This window comes from Drosophila subpulchrella, chromosome X (genome assembly GCF_014743375.2).
Source record: "Drosophila subpulchrella strain 33 F10 #4 breed RU33 chromosome X, RU_Dsub_v1.1 Primary Assembly, whole genome shotgun sequence".
Taxonomy (NCBI): Eukaryota; Metazoa; Arthropoda; class Insecta; order Diptera; family Drosophilidae; genus Drosophila; species Drosophila subpulchrella.
In genome coordinates this window covers 16,893,752-16,916,022 of record NC_050613.1, presented here as the reverse complement: position 1 = coordinate 16,916,022, position 22,271 = coordinate 16,893,752, and the positions used below count along the sequence as shown (strand labels likewise).

Sequence of the window (22,271 nt, the reverse complement as noted above, 5' to 3'; positions counted from 1 at the left end):
AACACACACGGTGGAGAAGAAAAGGAGTTTGGCGGAGGTGGATGTGGATGTGGATGTCGACGTGGATGTGGACGTGGATGTGGATGCGGAGAAGGTGACTGTGGAGGATGTGGAAGTGGAAATGGAGGTGGAAATCTTCGAGGCGGAGGAGGTGGGGCCTTTGAGTGGAGTCGGCAGCTACCTGCCGACTAGCAATCGGTAAAGCGATGAACGCGCAAGTTGGGCCGGGCCATAAGTCACAAAGCAATTACAGTGAATTGCTTTTTACAGGCTCAACTCCAAGTCCAAGTCCAAGTCGCAGGCCGGGATCCCAGCTCTCTCTACGCCAGACTCCAGACTCCAGACTCCCAACTCCAGTTCCAGCTTCAGCTTCAGCTCCAGCCATCTTAAATAAATGGAGGAGCAATAGAGCAGAGCCCAGCGGCATGGACGGCCAGAATGGTCAAATGAATGTGGAGAAGCGGGTGGAGTACACTTCAAAAATACAGTGAATCTTATTAGTACTTTCGTAGTTAGTGTTAGCTAAAGATAACGATAACAATACCCATCACTTTTCGGAAAATGTTTTTTTTTACGAATTTTCACATATTTCAAAAAGAGGTTTTAGCGGTTTTTCAATCGCAGCTTAGTCATTTCAAGTAGTACAGCTAAAAGGCCGACTGTTTTGAATAGCTTGCTTCCTATGCTAACTATCCCTGTCACTTTCTGGGAGATTTATTTTTTGGCCAATTTTCGAATTTTTCATATTTTTTGCGAAAAATTGCAAAAATCAAATATTTTCAGGTTTGAATGCCAAAAGATAGAAAATTAAACAACGAGCTCGGCAAGGTATAACAATCCACGTTATGACCTTTATTTTCCGTATATTTGCAGAAAAACTGACTTTCTAGGGCGAAAACCGAGATTGAAATTTTAACACAAAAATGTTCTATCTTTTTGCGGTTTTTCCATCGCAGTTTAGTCAAATCAAGACGTAGAGCTTAAAGAGCGACTGTTTTGAGTAGCTTGCTAAATATGCTTACGATCCCTATCACTTTAAGAAAAAATTTATTTTTTGACCAATTTTTTCATTTTTTGTAAGGTGTAACCCCATATATTTTTGCGAAAAATGGCAAAAATATAAAATTTTCAAGTTTGAATGTCAATCGATTGGAAATTCAACAACGAGCTCAACGAGGTATGACATTCCTCATTCTGACTTTTATTTTTATTCTGGCAGCCAAAAAACTGATTTTTTATGGCAAAAAATAGGATTAACACTTTTGTGAAAAATGTAAAACTCAGATTTTTGTCAAAAATGCGAAATTTGTTTACGGTTTTTCAATCGCAGTTTAGCCAAATCAAGGCCTACAGCCAAAAGATCGACTGTTTTGAGCAGCTTGCTAGATATGCTAACGATCCCTATCACTTTAAGGAAAATTTATTTTTTGACCAATTTTCGCATTTTTTGTAAGGGGTTACATCATCTATTTTTGCGAAAAATGGCAAAAATATAAAATTTTCAGGTTTGAATGTCAATCGATTGGAAATTAAACAACGAGCTCAACGAGGTATGGCATTCCTTATTCTGACTTTTATTTTTATTTTGGCAGCCAAAAAACTGAATTTTTATTCCAAAAATAGGGTTACAATTTTGGTGAAAAATGCAAAACTGAGATTTTTGTCAAAAATGCGAAATTTGTTTACGGTTTTTCAATCGTAGTTTAGCCAAATCAAGGCGTACACCTAAAAGACCGACTGTTTTGAGCAGCTTGCTAGATATGCTAACGATCCCTATCACTTTGGGGAAAGTTTATTTTTAGACCAATTTTCGCATTTTTCATAAGGGGGTACATCATCTATTTTTGCGAAAAATTACAAAAATAAAAAATTTCCAGGTTTGAATGCCAATTTATTGGAAATTAAACAACGAGCTCAACGAGGTATGACATTCCTAGTTCTGACTTTTGTTTTTATTTTGGCTGCCAAAAAAATGAATTTTTATGGCCAAAAATAGGGTTAACATTTTTGTGAAAAATGCGAGATTCAGATTTTGGTCAAAAATGGCATTATGCCAGCCAAAAGACTGATTTTTTAGGGCGGGAAAAGGATTAGGATTTTGGCCAAAAATATTTTATCAATCCAAGTTTATCCAAATCAAGGCGTACACATAACACTACCTTAAAGGTCAACATCCTTGTCAAGTTTTATTGAGATTTCCAACCAAAAAATTTGATAAAAATATTTTCTTAAGCCATTCCCCTATGTTTACCATAATCTTTTAATAATTTCGGCCCATCGCATTCCATGCGATCCACAACTTGATACCGAATTCCGTACAGTGTGCTGAGATGGTACCGATTAAAGGACGGGTACCAATCCACCCAATGCCAGTGTCCACCCACCGGGCACCCAGCACCGAGCACCTAACCCGAACCAAACCGAACCGAACAAAACTGAACCTGAACCACAACCACTCTTCCTTTTGTCGAGTCGATTTGAGTCGAGTTTTCGGTGAGGTGAGGTGAGTTGAGTTGAGTCGACCGTTGAGAAGGTGGCGACTGAAAAGCTGTGCGCGAACCCTGGGTTTCATAACACTATAAAGATGAAATTGAAACCGATTACCGCACTCTTGAAAAAACGATCAAGTACCACGAATGCTCGCGGACACATTTTACTCATGTAATTTTATTGCGGCTGCGAATGATTGGCAATTCTCGCTAAAAGATAAAGCGAAGGGGAAGGCTGGACTGAACCGATGGATGGATGGATGGCTGGATGGATGGCCTGGGCGGCTGTACAGATGGACGGATGGTTGGATGGCTGGATGGTTGGATGGCTGGATGGACGAAAAAAACCAGTTACCGCCGTTGCACAATGGCGAAGCAATGTGATGCGATGGGTCCATGACTGCGGCTTGATAATGCCAAAAAAAAATGGGGATTATAAAAACAAAACGAGCAAGAAAAACAATGGCAAACGCGAAATCAAACAGTTAGACGAGACACCTGCCATAGTGGTATGTATCGTATGCATGTATGCACTCCATATAGAGTCGGTCGGGCCTAACCCATCCAATTCAATCACTCAACGGAGGCAAATCTAGAAAGTATGGCAATCTCGGGCCATCATAAAATGTGCCAGTGAGAACTGAACCCGTCATTTCCTTGGATGCGATTGTGGATGTGGATGTGTGATGTGGATGTGAATGTGTGATGTGGATGTATGATGCGAACGCGAATGTGAATGTGGATGTCCGCGCTCACATTCGCGTCCGCGTGCAGAGCCGTAGATCAGCAGGCATCAAAAGGGGGGGAGACAAAAGCACTTATCTTGTCTCAAGCTCAATAAGCCAACCTGTCAGCAGGAGCGGGAAAGGTAAAGGCCATGGGAATTGGGAATGCAGATGGACACTTGGTTTTGGACTCAGTCTTGGAACAGGGACATCGGCATCGGCATCTCGCTCTCATCTTTGCTAGCTGGCAATGAACCATGGGAATACAAAGGACAATAAATTTATTGCCATATAAAAGAAATAAAAACAAGACACAATATGTACGTATATATAATCTTATTAATATCTTTCACACGTGCTTCAGAGCACCTGAGTTCAAGTTCTTCGACGCTTGTTGAGTTAAGAAGTTGGGGACTCCAATGGGTAGAATCCTTGGACCCATAAGTATTATACTGATACTTTGTTCTAAAAAGGAGGAATTCAAGATAGCGGTGTTCTCAAAAATGGAACACATTGTCTTTAAGGTTCATTAGCTTTATTTGGGATTTTTTTAATCCTTTTTGCTGTGCTGATAATACATTATTATCTTTATTAACTTATCTTGGTATGTCCCGTAGAACTTTGATATGTTTACAATATTATGAAATCAAAGGGAAACCGAAAATGGCAATTTTCATTATCTAGTTTCCATTATTTAATATTAAAATTAATACGTCCACGACTGTCCGTGAATTTCCAATTGATTCTGACACTTTTTAACCAGCTTATCACCGTATTGATTAACGTTTATATATAATGGGTATTTCTTAACGAGGAAGCTCGACATCAAAGTTTAATGGCCCAAACGACGAATATTTTACCTGGACTAGGTGTCGAGATAGACGACAAGGTTGATGCGGCTGGATCTGAATGGATTAGAGCTCAAGAGTCGGGGGAAGTGGAAATGCAAATGGAAATGCACAGCATCGATCTGGCAGGCAGGTGAGCCCTGGGATTGCGACTGATTTTGCGTTTCAGTCGTCTGGCCATTTCAGTTGGCACCCTATGAGGTCTCCTCTGGAGTTCGGAGCTTGGAGTTTCGAGAGGAGAATGGTATGGTATGGAATGGAATGGTCATGGTCGGAGATACCTTCCTGCTGTTTTCGGTTCACAGCCCTCTGTTCCTGTTCTTATTATATTGCCGTTCTTCTTGGCGGCGGTGGCGTCTTGGCTTTCAGCCACCAAACCTTTTGGCGGTGGAGGCCTCGTTCATTCTCATTCTGGAAAACATGGTCGGTGATACTTTTACGATCGAATATTACCCAATATGACGATTACAGACACCCATTGCCATGGCCATATGGCAATTTGTTGCCATCTTATTTTCGCATCCTATCGCCGGACACTGCAGGGCTTTTCGTTTTGATACTGCCGCTAGTGTCTGGTTGCCACGATCTTTCGCCCGATAAAAGTGCTCGCCCCGGCCCAAAGATCATATGCATCCTCGACCAGCAGCTGCTCCCTAGGAAACCTTTCAGCTGCCATTCGTTTGCCAAGGAGCCAATCACTCCTCGCCCGGATATTTCCGCCTTGGCCATCCAGCCAACCAGCCATCTTTGTATGCAAATCTATAAACAGTTCCCCGAATCTAAGAGTCGTACATTAAACGCGAACCCGTCGGCCAGCGTTATAGAATGCACTGGCGAAAATCCTCCTATTCTGGCAGATATATTTTATATATTTAAAATGATTTCAAGTTAAGGTTCCCTAAAAGTAAAAAAAAAACTTTAAAAGGTAAAAAAAAAAAAAAAAAAAAAGAATTTTAGTTTAAAAATTGTTTTACTAATTTAATTCGAGTTTTTCCTTTAAATGATAATAAAATTTTTTAAATGATAGCTTTGAGACTTACTAGATTTCTAATAAAACGTCATTCTCAAAAAAAAAAAAAATTTCAAGTGTGGATATCAGTAAGACTCCATAAATCTTGAGATACAAAAATGACCAAGGAAAGCGATATTAAAATTTACGATTGATAAGCTGAGAAGATTTAAGCTCATCAATCGTAAATGTTGAGACCATTTTTCTTGGCCATTTTGAATGACCGAGTGTCTACAGGGTCTACAGTGAACTCTCCCCCCCATCGGATATCGAAACGAACGAATCGATGACGGTTCTTCGTTTACACCTGCTGTCGAATATTGGGCTCTCTTAATCAAATCGGCTCGGTTTCAGTTCGATTCGGTTACATTTCGACCAGTAATAATATCGATATCAGATGGAGAAGTCGAAGAACTAAAAACGAAAAGGACATAGGACACAGAACACAGCAGAAGATGAATGCTAACGCGAAGACGAGAAGTAACATAAACACAAGAGACAGACCAGACAGAAACAAGGAGAACATGCCCCCTAAAGTATGAAATTCGCATAATTTTCGAGACCGATCTCAGTGGCATGACAGAGCCAGATAATCATTTAATGCCCTCCGAGCGGAACGCCCCTGGATGAAAACTGGTACGAGAGCTAATAACGCTGCGATCCAGCTACGAGTGTGTCCAGATCCAGCTTCGGATCGAAACTGCGAACTGCAGACTGGGGAACTGCGAATGGGATTCGGAGATTGGGGGACTGAGAACTGCGAACTGAGGACTCCACTCGACTTCACGCTACCCTTGACTTTTTCGGCTTGTTTTTTGCCGTCTGCCGCCCATTTGTATTTACCTTATTCGCAGGCGTTTTTTTTCTACCATCGGATTGACAGCTCTCGAGTGACTCTCGCAAGTGTTTTTGGGTTTCGGTTTGGGTTTGGGTTTTGAAGTTCGGGTTCGGGCGACACAATGCACCTTCTTCCTCACCTGCAGCATTATAAAAGCACCACCATCTCATATATGTATATGTATTATATGGCACATACCATACCATACCATACTCCACCGGCTCCTTTGCGGCCTCGGTTTTGGATTGGAGGAGGCGACGAACTATTTCTCCCGTTAACATGTTCACTTCTCAAGTGTTTCCTTTGTGAATCGCTGACTTGACTGACTGGCTGACTGACTGTCTGCCAGTATGAGGCCTGGTCGCTCGCCCGGCCGGCAAAACTACTGACACCGCCATGACGGCTGCCTTTCAAAAAAAAAAAAAAAAATACAGAAAAAATCCAAATGCGCACAGGCCAATGCCAGGTCCCCAATTGCAGTCCCACTTCCAGACCCTGGTCCTCGTCGTTTTCCCTGTGAGCCTCGGGGCCAGTGTTGACAAAAGAGTTAGAAGACATAAAAAAGCTAAAAAAAAAAATACTATCATTTTTTGTAACTGGAAAGTATTTTCACCTTTGACAAGCTTTGAGAAGTGGTTTAAATCACACATAACCAATATTGATGAATGCAAAACATTGCTCAACTGTACTCACTGTTTAAAATATGGTATATCTAAAAATACATAAAAAGCGTGCTCACAATAAATACCGAAAATTTTTGAGTATTTTTTCTAAATTTTTGTAATTTACTTAAAAAAAAAACCCTGAACCCTTAATGAAACACGGTGCATAGTCAAGACGCTTGAAATAAACTAAATTAAAATACGACATAGCCATGAAAATGAGTTTTAAGCTTTTAAATGTGTAAGTCCAATTCTGTGTAGATTCAGTATTTTGATGACATGTCATAAGAGCTATAAGCGAAAGCCCATCCATTTTTAAATACTTATCATTATAGGCATATTGCAGTTGACACAGAGCAAGGATTATTATTATTTAAGGGGGGTTGTCAAGTCGCTGATAAAGTCAAGTCGTTTCCTTTTTTTTTGCCGAACGTCGTCTTCAGTTTTCGCGATGGATCAACTGCTAATGGGTTCCCTGATCACTTGCACGCCAACAACGACACCAGCTATAAAGACAGGGTGACAGGGACGGTTCACCAAAGGGTTAATGCCGAATTTCAAAAGGCCTTAATGAAAAGTTCAGCTGATTTGACGTCCCACTCGAGAAATCGCTCGCTTGGCGCATTCAAGTCAAAGTCACCATTGCCATGTCCGTCCGACTGGGACTGCGACTGAGAATGAGACTGAGACATATACCATATATACTATACTATACACCATATAAACATATACGCCAAAAGCGGAGGAGAAACGACAAAAAGTCAACCTGGTCGAACGCCAAGTCGAATCCGCGGCACGACAACACGACATCGTTTTGTACGTCACTCAAAACGTTCGTGGGCTGTCAGGGAGACAGTTCAAAAATGAAATATGTATATACTCTCGTACACATTATAACAAATTCTAAAAGGAAAGACACAAGCATGCACTCGGCGAGGAAAGTCTGCTAGTCAGACAGCCAGTCGAAGTCATTGATTGGGCATTGACGTTCACGGTGGAAACAACAGCCATATCACAAAATTACTAGCCATTTTCTAGTTCCGAGTTGATAGACCATTTTATAGATAGGGCTCAATTTTGTTTTCAGTATTCGGTTGACAACATTTTCATGACCGACAAATGGGTGTTGAATATCTTCACAATATCTATATTCTCATAAGATTTTAGTATATCTAGTATTATTTATAAAAATAAATCAAATTTTGACGAGGTCTTCGATAGTGGAAACAATCCTTAAATAACGTTTTAAAATGCAGGAAGTGTTAGTGATTTGCACGATTTCAATTCTTTTCTTAACGTTTTGGTATTTTTTGGTATTTAACCTAAAGCGTTTTGTAAAATACCAGATTTTGGAGTTTTTTAAAGGAGCCCTTAAAAAAAATCAATCAAAAATTTAGATAGTATAAAAGAACTTCATCAATTTAAAAATGGATTAAGCTGATAAGTAAAAATACGAAATCTAAATATTAATTAATTACAAAAATATGGGTTATATTTTTCTCGGTGCACACACATATGTGGAGTAGATCTGACCCGGCCGAATCGTAAACCAAGTTCGATGCCTACACCCCATGCCCAGTGGAATTCGAAATGGGGGTCCGGCTCTCAAGAGTCGGCGATGGTGACGTTGCCGTTCCTTGTGCTGAAATGCTGAAATGATGACACGATGACACGGACAGCGAAACGAACACGGACATGGGGATTCAGGGACAGACATACGGACGGGGCAGGGGATTTTGTGTCCAGACGGAGACGCAGACCGATTCGGAATTGGAATCGAAAAATCCGAGTTGAAGTTGGAGTCGAAATCCAAGTGTCATTGTCATCGTCGTACATTTTGATTTTATTATTGATTCAATTACAATGTCAACGGGGCAGCAATAGTCGTGCTGGGCGGAAGGATCAAGACCGGGACTTTTGCGCTCTGGTCAAGGATGAAGCCACCAAGAAGGGGAAAAAATGCACACCGGACACATGAAATATTCAGTTGAAATACCAGTTCATTAATCAATCAATACTTCAGCGGATCCCCGCGTGTTCTTTATAAACCTCAAATAAGGGATTGTAAATTGGCTTTAAAAACTAAAAGATGGGAACGGAATGTAAAATGTTACTGATTGATATAGGCAATTCAGTAAGTACTTATTTTTAAACGTGGATGATGTAATACTGCGCTGTTATCAGACTTCCACGTTATACATTTGATGCCTGTTGATTTGCCTGGTTGACATGCGCCGCTGTCACAAGTATAATACGTGTACGAAGCTGATAATTCCGCTAATGAGTTGCCCCAATGTTTGCACGGTTAAAACTGTTAACTGTCCAAGACTTGAACCCACACGATAGGTAAATAAAACAAACTCTGGATGGTATGTGGGTTCACAAAATACTCTGTAAAATTGTCAATGAAATTGGAATGATTTGATATATCATTTATATAAAAGATGTAATCTCATGATAGTCTAGTGAAACATTTTTAAGAGAAACAAATTTTTTTTTAATTTTTAGGGTATTTACATACTTTACACACCCATAGGCCTCGGTTTCTCTTTACAAACACACAATGGCCATAACTGACGATAACACCTAAATGGTACTGCTAATAAGCCGTTTAAATTTGACTTCTTCTTTTCATTTTGTAAGTGTTGTTGCTGCCCCGGTGCTAATGACAATAAAATGATTAGCTTGTTTAATTGGTTTTCATTTTTCGCTTTTGTGTCAAACACTCTACCTCAGTGATGACACATTTTCTACCTTTTCTGGTTAGGTTTGATCTATTTTGTATGGTATTTAAACAAGATCAGTTTAAGTTTTTATTAGCCTTAGCTTCCACAGAAATTTGGGGTGCATTTAAATACAAAATTTAAAATCATTGGTATTTTAAAAATAAAATGTTTTTTGGGGTATTTTTTAGTCTTTTATTTAGTATTTTTTTAAGATAACCTTTGTTTGGTTTGCGATTTCCATCGATCCATTCATAGCTTATTCTTGCTTCTTAGAACTTTTATATTAAAAATATTCAGCTTTTTAGTTGAAATTCAAAACAAATTACAAAAGTGGCTACATTATTCGACTCCCCAATGTGACGATTTTTTTGTGTGCCTCAGCACTTGGCACATTTTTCGTACCTTTTTAGAAAAGACTCGGATTAAATTTTATGGTCGTTTATTATATTTTGTCATTTGATTTAAATTAACACAATTTGAAAAATACAAATAACGTTGACTTCGGCATTGCGGCAATACCGAATGGATCTTTTTGGGGGGCTGAGAGATTTGGTTTTTGGCATCGATGTGTGAAATGTGTCGAATTGTTGATGTGTGCCCAAGAATTTGACATTTTGACGGACGGGTGTTGGCACAAATCATCAAAACTTGTTGTTAGATCGTGATCGGCCAGACAGACTATAGCTAACTAACTCGCTTTTCTTCGCCTTCCTCTTCTTCTTTATTTTTCATAGCTCTGCCGTGGAACTATATACTCTGCATATACCAAGCCAAGACTTATAAATATATCTATAAAAAAAAACACTTCAGGAAGTCAGTTCACGGCCTCAGAAAGACGTAAGTATTTTAGATATGATATGATGTATATATAGTTAGCTTTCATCGACTTCCTCATACCGGTCACTTTTAGGCCATTATTTCGACAATGTCTTCTCGGCAAACTAATTTGTATATCTCTATCTATCTATCTATCGCCCCGGCAAGATGACTCCAGATTTTCTTTCGATACGGCCAAGCACAATAGAGTCACAAAGCTATTAAAAACTGATATAAATCTCATTAAATGCGATGCTTGTAGCAGATGAACAAAGCCGCCGCCTCGGTTTTTCAGCCGAGTCGGTTTTTATCATCAATTTGTGGCCTTAGTTTTTCAGTCTCCCTGCCTTTCCTTTTCCTTCAATCAATCGTTGATTTTGCTCCCGGCAACAAACAAGAATGGCTTTTGTGGTTTACTCGAGATCAGTTCGGTGCACATTCGGTGGAGGCTCTCTTTTGGCCAAAAATGCCATGGCCAAGCCTATGGAAGATGGCTTGAATGGCCTGTGCCAAGTTGGCTGGTCCGCAGTTTGGACATCATCTTGGTGACGCCCCAAAAACCGATAAGTAAATAAACAGAAAAAAACGGGCACATCGCTAGTGTCCCTTGGACGATCTTTTTAAGCGATAAGAGAGCTTAAGAAATACTCCATTGCTGGAAAAAATATTTAGCAAGAAGAGTTGATTTACAATGGACTTGCCAGTTAGTCTGAACATTCCTTATATTTCTTAAAATAGAAAATAGTCGGGGGATAAAATACATATTTCGAAATTAGTTCGAATTAGTTTTAAAAACTATATACCAACAAAAAGTGTTTAACAATTTTTTAAAATTAAATTCACTTAAAATATTACAAAATATGTATAAAGCATTAGCCATTTACAAAATAACAATCTTAGACAAACTTTATTGTCCCTATAAACTAGTCTAATGTTTGTCAACAATAGAAACGCTTTCATCATAAATAACACAGACTTCTTTGATGCTCCCAAACCACCGATTCCTTCCACTCAAACGCTCCCATTTCATAAATGCACAAGATCAGATGCTATACAGACGAAAAAAACCCATAGATCCAGTAGCCCCAACATCACACTTTCCAGCCGATGATGTTGATGCGGCTTCGTGTTTGCGCTTGAGGGCTAACCGACCTATCCACTTAAAACACAGTCTAAGCCCCGGATTACGACCATTCTGGCAGGCTTAATCGGGTCGAGGAGCATCCAGAGCGGACCCCTGCTATGCGGCCCGACCCAAACATCACGTCTGATCGGCTGCGACAGTCGGCCGAGGTCCCAAGTAGCGCCAGAGCCTACACGGAGCGAAAAGGGGGTTTCCAAATTCAAATCATTCGAGATTAACATTGAATTACATACACCGAACTTAGAAACAAAAGAATAGCCCCTTTATTTTGAAATCAAATTTAACTAAAAATTAATTTCTGAATCACAAAAATTTTTTATCTGTGTAGTAGTACTACTAATTTTACTGGATCTATAACACATCTATCCTTCATTCATGCCAAGACCTGATTTTCTTTTTAAAAACACGGTTTTTTCTTTAAGTGTATCTTAAGTTTCTCACCTGCTTGTAAACAAGCTCTTTGACTTTATTAAAAATAGTTTGTTTATACTATAAATAATAAAGGGATGTGTTTTAAAAGGTATGAAGTAGAATAGAAAAGTTACCTGCTTTGTATAATTAGTATATGAAGTATATATTACTATATATTAACAGCTGTGGTCAAAGTACTAGCACTTAGTGCATTTTTTAATAGACAAACGAAAATATTTTTAAAGATATGACATAATATAATATGACTGTCAATTCTATACATTCAAAATAAAGAAAAGCTTAATTAGTATTTATTACCTATTTTTATAGGTTTTTTTAAATCACAAGTGTTTTTTTGTAAAAATGGTATAAACATGATAGCTAACTTTTTTAGATAACTTGAATTGCAGTAAGTTTTTATGACATAGATTTTGGAAACACGGATATTCGGGGCAGTTTAAAGTTTCCCTGCTTGATCAAAAACAAAACCAATAACAGGACATATTTAAGTAATATAAACGTGTTTGGTAAAACCTAGTATTTCTCAATTATTTTAAAAACATCAATAAAGTTGATACTAATTTTATTATTATTATTAAGTGATTAGATAATCATTTTTCATTGGAAAAAATATTTTCTCTGCACGGATGCTGCATTTGTCGCCCAATCCCGGTCCAAGTCCCATTTGCAGACCCTTTCCCTGATTTGGGTCCAATTCCGATTCCGATACGATTTCGATTTGGATTCCGAGTCCATGTTCGTGTTCGTGTTCGTGTCCTGCCATTGAACACCGCTCGATGTTGGCGCTCTCTCCTCTGTGGTTTTACCGCCGATCCCACAAGGGATTTGCATATTAACGAAAAAGAAAAAAAATTGGGGGGGGGGGGGAGGTAATCGAGAACAGAGAAGTAGTAGGTTTTCTGTTGGAATCACTTTGTTAAGCCCTGTTCGGCAGCAGTCGGGGCGATTCAGAGGCGTTCATAATCAGAACTGAAGTGGTGCCATGGTTCGGGACTACTGGAGACCTGGAAAAATAAAAAATAAAAAAAAATACCAAGGGGGCTGACTTGGTTTGGTTCGGCTCGGCTTTAACATTTTAACATCGGCTTTGACAGAGAGGCAACTTGCCAAACATATCTCATGTGCGGCAAGCCGTGTTGACACTTTTAATGTGTTTCATAAATAAATTTTTACAAAATAGTCGAGACTTGAGAACGGGGTGGCGGGGCTCTTTTATGGGATCTTGTGGGTTATTGTGTGTGAGATCTGTGAGAACGATCGGCTTTGACTTGGATCGCCTTGGATCGGCTCGGCTTTCTCGCGTTTAATGGTTGACATCTCACAAAAATGCTGTTGTTCGACTTTAACACGCATTTATGACCGCCGATTTATGCTGCTTTATGACTTTTGGAAATGCGTTAAGAAAATGCGCCTTATGACGGCTGCCGCCGATTCTATGCGATAAAGCCAATAATAATAATCATGATTGGTGTCTGGAATGCCATTTTTCTCCTCCTTTGTTCGGTTGGGAATTGGGGATACACAGCTCACAGCTCACAACTCACAACTTAGCGGCAATTTTGTTATGAGACGAAAATGAGTTTCATGTGAAATACGAAATTAAAAGGAGTTCGTTCTCATCTCGGACAGATTCTCGTCTGATTCTGTCTGCCGATGGAACTTTCGGATACAAATTGCCCAACGGCCTCATCGATTGAGGCTAAGGATGAAATAAATGACCAGTGCTTTTTAGAGAACTGAGATATTGGTGAAGGATTCGCCTGAACCTGGAGTATGCGTATACATAAATCATAAAACATGCAAGCGTTTCCATAAAATGTGAATTAAAGAGCTCTGACTATTTATCATTTTCAAGCTTGAAATTTAGTTTTAAAAAAAATATATGTATTCATAAGGAATGTAAAAGTATGCAAAAATACCAGTGTTACCTTTTTTTTGATAATATGGTCACATTACCCTTGTTTGATTTTAGATCAACTGATTTTATTTATTTAGGGAATCAGTCTTTTAATTTAGTTCTTAGAAAATGTATATTTATAAAGTACGTGTAAATCTGTAAAATGTTATATTAAAAGCTGCCTATCTGTGATTATGGTCATACTTAATTATGGATGGATTTTTGACCAACTGACTGAATTTATAAAAAAAGGTGAAGAAAATTGTTTGAGTTTATTTACAGATATGCAGACATGAAAGCCACTCAATTATTTGAAACTTTGGCTAAATTCAAATATTCCCAACATTGTTCCAAATAAGCATTCCGCAATCGGAAAAGTTTGTAAAGCGGTCCAGCGGGTATGGACTATGGAACCCTAATTATAGGCAGACAACAAAGCTCCAATAATACTCGCTGCAAACTGTCACTTTTATGCAATCAGTGCCCAAGAGCAGATGGGTTCAGATACACACACATATGATGCCGAGGGAAAACTGGTTTGGTCAGAACTGAGAGCTGCGATCTGTGATATTCGGAACGTGTCAAATCACAAATACACGAGGCAAAATAAGTAAGAAAAAAATTAAATATCAGCCGAAAGCAATTAAAATCTGCCGTTGACGAGACTGTCGCGTCGTGCATCTCCGGTTCTAGACGACAGTTCCTTATTCAGATCTGAACAGAACAGAACAGAACAGAACGAACCGAGCTCAGAACAGAAACGTAATCTTAATAAATGTCATTACAACAGCGGCCCCAACAGGTGGCAATTAAAAAACAATTTGTATACCATTTAAATTACTTGCCAAGATGACATATATCATGCAAACTCACCCAATGCCAAATGGCACAGTCCAAAGGCTGGCGAGGGAAAAAAATAATAGGAGCGAATGTTTCCATGATTGCAATTTTTGATACACACACAATCGGCATAAGGAAGCTACTTCCGTACATTAATCATTCAGCATGTATTCTTTTGGTCTTATAGTCTGGGTCTTAACTTTATTTGGTATTTCTCTTATTCTACATTTTAGAATACTTTTTAAGAAAGGATCATTTAAATGTCACTTTCATAAATATATCATTATCATATTTCCTTTGGTCATACCCTTAGTTGGTGTTTCTTTTTTATTGTTCTAATTTTTAGTACTATTTCTAGTTTTTTTTTGTTTAAGAATTGGGAACAACTTGAAAAGTAACCAGAAGATTAACTCCCTAGTTATAAGAATGCTTTCCATATTGCAATAAATCTAGGATATATGATATTATAGGTGGTAAATTAAAGCGGAATGGCACTCATCACATGGGATCATCAAGAGGTCACGGGTAATGATCGCGATCTCGCGGCCTCGATCTTCATCTTCATCTCGATGGAAGTGGAGTTGAATATCACGATCCAGAGCCCTATCGATTTGAATTAAATTTTCATTACGATTTCGGAACTTGGATTTGGAATTGAATTTAAAGTCGAGTCGAATTCGGATCTAGTCGGGTCGGAACCGCTCGTATTGGATCGTATCGCATTGTATCGAAGAGCCAAGATGCGAGATCTTGACTGGCTCTTGTGCGGCACAGAAGAATGTGACATGGGGACTTGAAGTGGCCGTAGACGACAGCGCGAAGAGCGTCTTCTGCACACACTATCACATTGTCATGTCACGCCGGGCTCTCCACAAAACGAGTGTATGTGTGTCTACAAGTGTCCCTCTGCTCTTCTTCGCCTCTTCACCTCACCTCCCTTCTCTTCTGCTCGCCGACTCTCCTCTGAAGACGTGAAGTGACCACTCAGAATTTGTCACATCATTATTCTTATTTTTATTTTCAATAATCATCTGTACTCGTGGATGCACGAGTGTATTTGGTATGGGTATGGGTATGGTGTGGTTGTGGATGATGTGTGTCTGGGAGGTCCGAGGGCCACTTCGTTAGGCGGTTTCGGTGGAAACTCCTCGACAATGTTTGAGATGGGCGAAGATATGTGGCCGAGACGCACTGCTCCCCAGATCGCTTAAATGCCACACACACCCGGTCACCGGTCAACAAAGTCGAGCGAAATTAATTCAAATTATACCAGGTACTGAAGGGGTACAAATATATGCGTAAATTTGTAACAGTTTGGCACGATGCCATGGGAACCTTTTAAGTAGGAGAATAAATAATATTAACAAGAATTTAAGATGCGGTACGTTCCTTATTTTTTTATAAAATAAATACCAGGAACAATAGATAACATCATTAAAATAGAAAACAAAAATCATCAAAACAAATCATATTCTTTAATATAATATACCAAATATTCCATTCTGTTCTTTTTCACAATACTGCAATTATGATAATGATAGGTTGATGATCATTGTAAGACTTTAATCTTCATCTTCGTTTTTATTTATCAATTGTTGACCATGTTATTCACTAAACTTCATTACTAGGTATAAGAACCACAAATACTTATAATATTATATCTTTTATTGTCATTTTCTTGCAGCGAATCTTTTGCACATCACCTGGAAACCTAAATGCCGCATCTAGTCTAATGTATCGTCAGAAGTCTACAGATTAACTGTTGTTCCTAAGCCGCCGCTTGATGAATATTGGCCACGAGAAGCATCCGCACTTTCATCCGCATCCGCAACCGCAACCGCATCCGCATCCTCAACTGCAATCGAGCAGTCGGTCATCCTCTGAAGTTCACCGTTTGGCCGCCGGTGGTTCGATTAGTCCATCGTCTTTATTGTACCACCTGCCCACCACCGTCGCCGCCTCCTATCGCCACCCCCTGCAAGGTCATGAGCGGCAGCAGCACCACCCAACCCACCACCACCACCACCAGCAGCAGCAGCAGCATCATCATCATCAACTTCAACCTGGGGAACTGCACCTGAACCCCGAGTCCGCTTCGATGGTGATGACCCCCAGCCGCCGCAGTTCGCCGCCCCTGCCGCCGCTGCCCCTAACGACACACCATCCACATCCGCACGCCCATCCGCATCCACATCCGCACCTGCCGCTGGCGCTACCGCTGCGCCACCCACTCACCCTGAATGCCAACGCCGGCGGCCAGCATTCGCCGTCCCGCTCGCAATCACAATCGCCGGCACAATCGATGAGCGCCCACTTTTCCCAGCTGGCCCATGCCCAGCTGCATTTTCAGAATCAATTGCAACAGAAGATATCGGCGGCGGCGGCAAGTAGGAATAGTAATAGCAGTAGTGGAGGAGGAGGTGGTGGAGGCGGAGGTGGAGGTGGTTCCGGATCTGGAACAAAAACCGATAATCCCATGAATCCCCTGAGTGATCTGCAGAATATGCAACCCTTTGACTTTCGAAAGATCAGCTCGGCGGCGGCCCTGGGCGCCTTTGGTGGTCCACTGCCTCTGCCGCCCAGTCCCACGGAATTCGGCCACCATCATCACCACAGTCAGCAGCAGCAGCAGCAGCACCAGCACCACCTGCACCGGAGTAACCAGTTCTTCAATGCAATGGCCATGGCCTATCACCTGCCGCCGCCACCGCCTCCGCCGCCACCGGATTCCCGCTCACCGCCGCCGGCTCAACAGTATCCGCATCAAGGAGGCTCTAGTTCGGGCTCGGGATCGGGTTCCGGTTCGGGATCTGGCTCGGGATCGGTGGAGGAGTCGGCGGGCAAGCAGCAGAGGGGCAGCGACAAGGGTTCCGCTTCGGGGTCTTGCTCCAATTCGGGCGTTAGTTCGCAGAGGATGACCCGGCTGGCCCTGTCCTCCAATATGCGGGCCAGCAGGAAGGCCCACTCCCCAGGAGGGGGTGGAGGTGGAGGAGGAGGTGGATCATCCGGAGGAGGCTCATCTGGTGGCAAGCGGCAATGGGGCTCCATGCCCGCCAATCTGGGCACCCAGTTCATCAATCCCGTGACGGGCAAGAAGCGGGTGCAGTGCAATGTCTGCCTGAAGACCTTCTGCGACAAGGGCGCCCTCAAGATTCACTTTTCGGCGGTGCATCTGCGAGAGATGCACAAGTGCACGGTGGATGGATGCAGCATGATGTTCAGCTCGAGGCGATCGAGGAATCGCCATAGCGCCAATCCGAATCCCAAGCTCCATTCGCCGCACCTGCGACGCAAAATATCGCCGCACGATGGACGCAGTGCGCAACCGCATCCGCTCCTGCTGCAGGCGCCCAATGGTCTCATGGCGGGATTGGCGCCCTTCGGCAGCTTCCCGCTGCTGACGCCGCCGCCAGATCTGAGGCACCATGCGATGGGTGGCGGAGCGGGTGGGGGCGGGGGAGCGGGATCGGGAGTCGGAGGAGCCCTGGAGATGAAGCATGGCCAGGACTACCTGCAGAGATCCTACTTGGATGCCGGACGATTCGAGGGGCAGCGTCGCAAACTGACGCTGGAGAACGAGCACACGGAGGACGAGGACGACGACGAGATCCTCGAGGTGGGTTTACCAATCAACGTTTTTACCATTTTTAATGATTGTCAAAATAACAAAATCGTAACATCAAAACTTTTTCCTTAGTAATCCTTTTAATCATTTCAATGGGGATATTATAAGATATCAAGATCATAATATCAGTAAGGATCTATTTTTACTAATTAAACCTTATGCTCTTTTCCCTCTTGATATTATAATGTCAAAATAACATGATCTTAATATCAGAAAATAATTTTTTTTTGTCTACATAAATAAACCATATACTTATATTAATGAAAAGAAGTATAAAATCCTATGTAACATTTAACTCATCTATCAAAATGTATACAATATGATGTTCTATTTGATGATAAATCGTTTTAAAGGGCGGATATAATATCAGAATACGATTTTAATTCCCTAATTAAACCTTATACTTTTTTAGTACTTACATGGTAGCCTTACTAAATAAAAGATCCTCTATTGCATAGAGGTTTTTTTTATTCGTAAAGGTAGGATCAATAAGATATTTTCAGTGGTCATATAACAAAACCCTATCAGTTCCAAAGTACAATATATTTTAGATGCAGATAAATATTACTCATCCGACCTGCTGGCTATATGGCTTACATTTGTCTTTGGGTTTTAAGACACTATAGACTATTTTATTTTTTGTATATAAAACTAAAAGTAGATTTTATATTATAAATTGTTTATACATTTTCTTAGGTCTAAAACCTATTATAAAGACTAATGAATGTAAAGGATATTTTCCGAATAATGCTTTATAGAATATCACGTCTTAAATTAAATGCATTTATAATATTTTCAGAATATTTAAAAAATATAGAAGTAATACTATAAATAAAAACCTTATAAACATGTTTAAAAATAATATTTTCGATTGCTCATTGCAGGTTGGCATCCACATGGCCGGCGACGATGACGACGACGAGGCTGACGGCGACGAGGACGAGGATGAGGACGATCCCGATGGCATCGTGGTGGTTGGCGATGAGCTGGACAGCATTCCGCTGGACCACGACAACGATAACGATCACGATAACGAGCACGAGCACGAGCACGATAACGATAATGAAAACGACGAGAGCGACGAGCGCTCCACGTCGGCGGTTTCCAGCCTGAGTCAAACCAAAGAGCAATCCAGTCCGGGCAAGGTCGTCCAGTCCGGCCTTGAGGAGTGCCACACCTATGCCCACGCCCACTCGCACGCCCACGCCCATGCGCACGCCCATGCCCATGGCCACGCCCATGCCCACGCCCATGCCCATGCCCACGCCCATGTCCTCGCCCAAATGGCGGCCAATAAACGGAAACGCAAGAGCCAAAATCCAGTGCGATGTCCGGTGCAATCGGATGAGAATTCCGGTGAGAATTCGATCGACTACGATGTGGCCGCCGATTTGTCCATAAAGAAGGTGCGTCTGCCAGCGCAGGCGGCACCCGCATCCGCCAAAGAAACCGAGGTGGGCGAGTCCACCAAGTCGATACCATCACCACCCCTCACGCCCTACGGTGATCTCAGGCCGGTGGGTCTCTGCATCAAGACGGAGCAGGATCAGGAGCAGGAACAGGAGCAGGATCAGGAGCCGGAAAGGGAAACGGAACTGAAGCGGGAAAGGGGTGAAAGGCCAGCCGGCAGGGAAAAGGATCCACCGGTGGACACCACACTGGACCTTTCGCGGGCAGCGGCCGCCATCAAGCTGGAGCCCCTGGAGGAGATCAACTACGAGGCGGACGAGAATCGCTATGTGCGCATCAAACAGGAGCTGATGGGTGGCGGCGGCGATGGCGATGATGAGTCCTTGGCGGAGGAGTCCAGCGACAAGACTGCCAATCACAATAATAATAATAATAAAAGTAATAGGAATAGTTTGCGGCGCGAGGAGAGCGGCAATGGCAATGGCTTGCAACCGGATGCGGAAACGGAAACCGAACCGGAACCGGAAGTGGAACCAGAACCGGAAGTGGAGCCCGAAACGGAGGTGCCCGAGGTGCCCATCGACAAGGAGAATCCTCTCAAGTGCACCGCCTGCGGCGAGATATTCCAAAATCACTTTCATCTCAAAACGCACCACCAGAGTGTCCACCTCAAGCTGCACCACAAATGCAACATCGATGGCTGCAATGCGGCCTTTCCCTCGAAAAGGAGTCGCGATCGTCACAGTTCGAATCTCAATTTGCATCGCAAGTTGCTGTCGACCAGCGACGATGATCACGGGCTGCTCCATGCTCCGGTCGTCATGCCCACGGATCCGCTGCTCGAACTGATGAGTCTCAATTTGAATAACAACAAGGGTGGCTTTCCGCACATCGTTGGCTCAGCCGGTGGCGTGAATCCCGCGGCGGTGGGCAGCATCCAGGCGGAGATCCTGGCACGCCTCTGTGCCGGTGCCCATGCCCATGGACTGAATGTACCGCTCTGTTTCGAGGCACTGCAGCATCGTTTCGCCTATCCGCTGGTCAGCGGCGATGGATCTGCACCGCAACACCAACCACCGCCACCAGCACCCAATCCCCGCCTGCTGCTCGGCCATGGAGGCGGCATGTTTGCCGGACTGCCAAGGATGCCGCGATTCCCCCAGCTGACGCCCCACATGCTGGCCGCCGCCGCTGGAGCCGGTGGTGCTGGTGGTGGGGGTGGGAATCCAGCCGTTGGCCTGGGCGGACTAAGTCCCTTCTGCCGACGCACTTCCTCCGACTCAAATTCACAGCACTCGATCACGCCGCCGCTGCCGCTGCTGCCCCCATCGCTGACGAAGAGATCCCAATCCCGATCCCAGTCCAGATCACCGGATCACTGCGTACGGGGGGATGGAGGACATCCCGGCGAGGTGGCCGGCGCCGAGGAGGCGGGCCAGCGGCAAAGTCCCGATCGCATATCATGACCATGTACCTCGTACTATGCCAAGGCTTTGGCATTCTATCACTAAGAGCCGAGGGCCCCCATGCTCAGATATGCCGAGATACGGATTGGGATATATATGTGTATCTATATCTATATCGAAATCTATCTAATATATCTATACCAGATGCATATGCATTGCTCATGCTCACATCGAGGATCGGAGATCGCGAAGATCGAGGATCGTCTGCCGCTCATAATACGAAGGAATACTTTCACTTAGGCTAATGCTAAAAATAAAAAATATTTAGATGGATCAACTAGCATTTTTTTTTCTATACATAAATATACACACAATATATATATATACATATTTATTTATATATATATATATATATATTAATGAGTCCCTTTTTTTTTAATTGTACTTATGGAAAACTGATGTTTTGTGTACAAGCGTCGTGTTGTAGAGAATTTATAAATGGCAAAGAAATAACAAGTACTAAATAAATAAATAACGATACATATTGTTAGTGATACTCGATTATGTAAGTTAAATAAATAGCCACTAAGCAGCGTGAGTAACGTTTTTTTTTTTTTTATTGTAACTGAAATATTAAGTGTGTTGTATATGATATGACGATGGCAATGGGAATGCAATTAGAATGAGTCAACAACGACGAAACGCTTTATATGAGGAAACGAACCAGATTTGATTACAGATTGCCGTTTGCCGAACCTAGGTAGGGTCACTCATTGAAAGTCCTCATTATCCAAAATCGATATAAAAAAAATACGTTCTGTTGTTTTTTTTTTATTACAAACAAATCCTAAAGTAATTATGTAGTCGGTTAGTTAGTTCTGAAACAGTAACCAGACAAATACCTTCAACTCATATTTAAGCTATATATGTTTGCAATAAAATATCTGAAAATTCTTAAATCTCTGTTTGTTTAATTGGGAAAAGGGTGTTTTAAATTTTTCCAGGAGCTCGTAACACGGTGGATTGTATGATAATTATGGGTGGAAAAGTCAAATTGGATCTTATTCTCTAAAACAAGGATTTGGATACAGATGCACTCAACAGAAATCTTTATTACACCCATGTGTGTGTCATCTAATTATATTGTCACCCCATGACAATCCAGAATATGTCCCTTTTCAATTTACCAATGATCAGGGAGATCTTTAACTTGGTTTTTGTTTAACATTATGTTTAAACATAACATTTTCACAGGTTCCTTACAAACTGTTGTGTTCTAGGCATAATTTTAAAAGTTTGGGATGGTATTTCGGTTTAAAGTAGAACCCATGTGGAATATTACTTAAATAATACATTTATCTAAATATATGTAGTCTATTTAAGTAATACACTTAAATCAAATAA

General features: G+C 41.7%; 1 protein-coding gene across 4 annotated transcripts in view; it reads left to right on the top strand.

Moving 5' to 3' along the window:
- The window catches only part of LOC119556836, an 83,513-nt gene extending 61,687 nt beyond the window's left edge, over positions 1 to 21,826 (top strand). For 2 of the 4 annotated variants that reach the window (XM_037869302.1, XM_037869304.1), the window contains exons 3-5: positions 10,032 to 10,134; positions 16,111 to 18,042; positions 18,936 to 21,826. In XM_037869302.1, coding sequence (XP_037725230.1) covers positions 16,210 to 18,042; positions 18,936 to 20,927 — 3,825 coding nt within the window. In that variant the 5' untranslated portion in view covers positions 10,032 to 10,134; positions 16,111 to 16,209 and the 3' untranslated portion in view covers positions 20,928 to 21,826. The remainder of the gene's footprint in view (positions 1 to 10,031; positions 10,135 to 16,110; positions 18,043 to 18,935) is intronic. The other 2 variants (XM_037869305.1, XM_037869303.1) reach the window with 1 other exon arrangement.
- Positions 21,827 to 22,271: the final 445 nt, after the last annotated feature.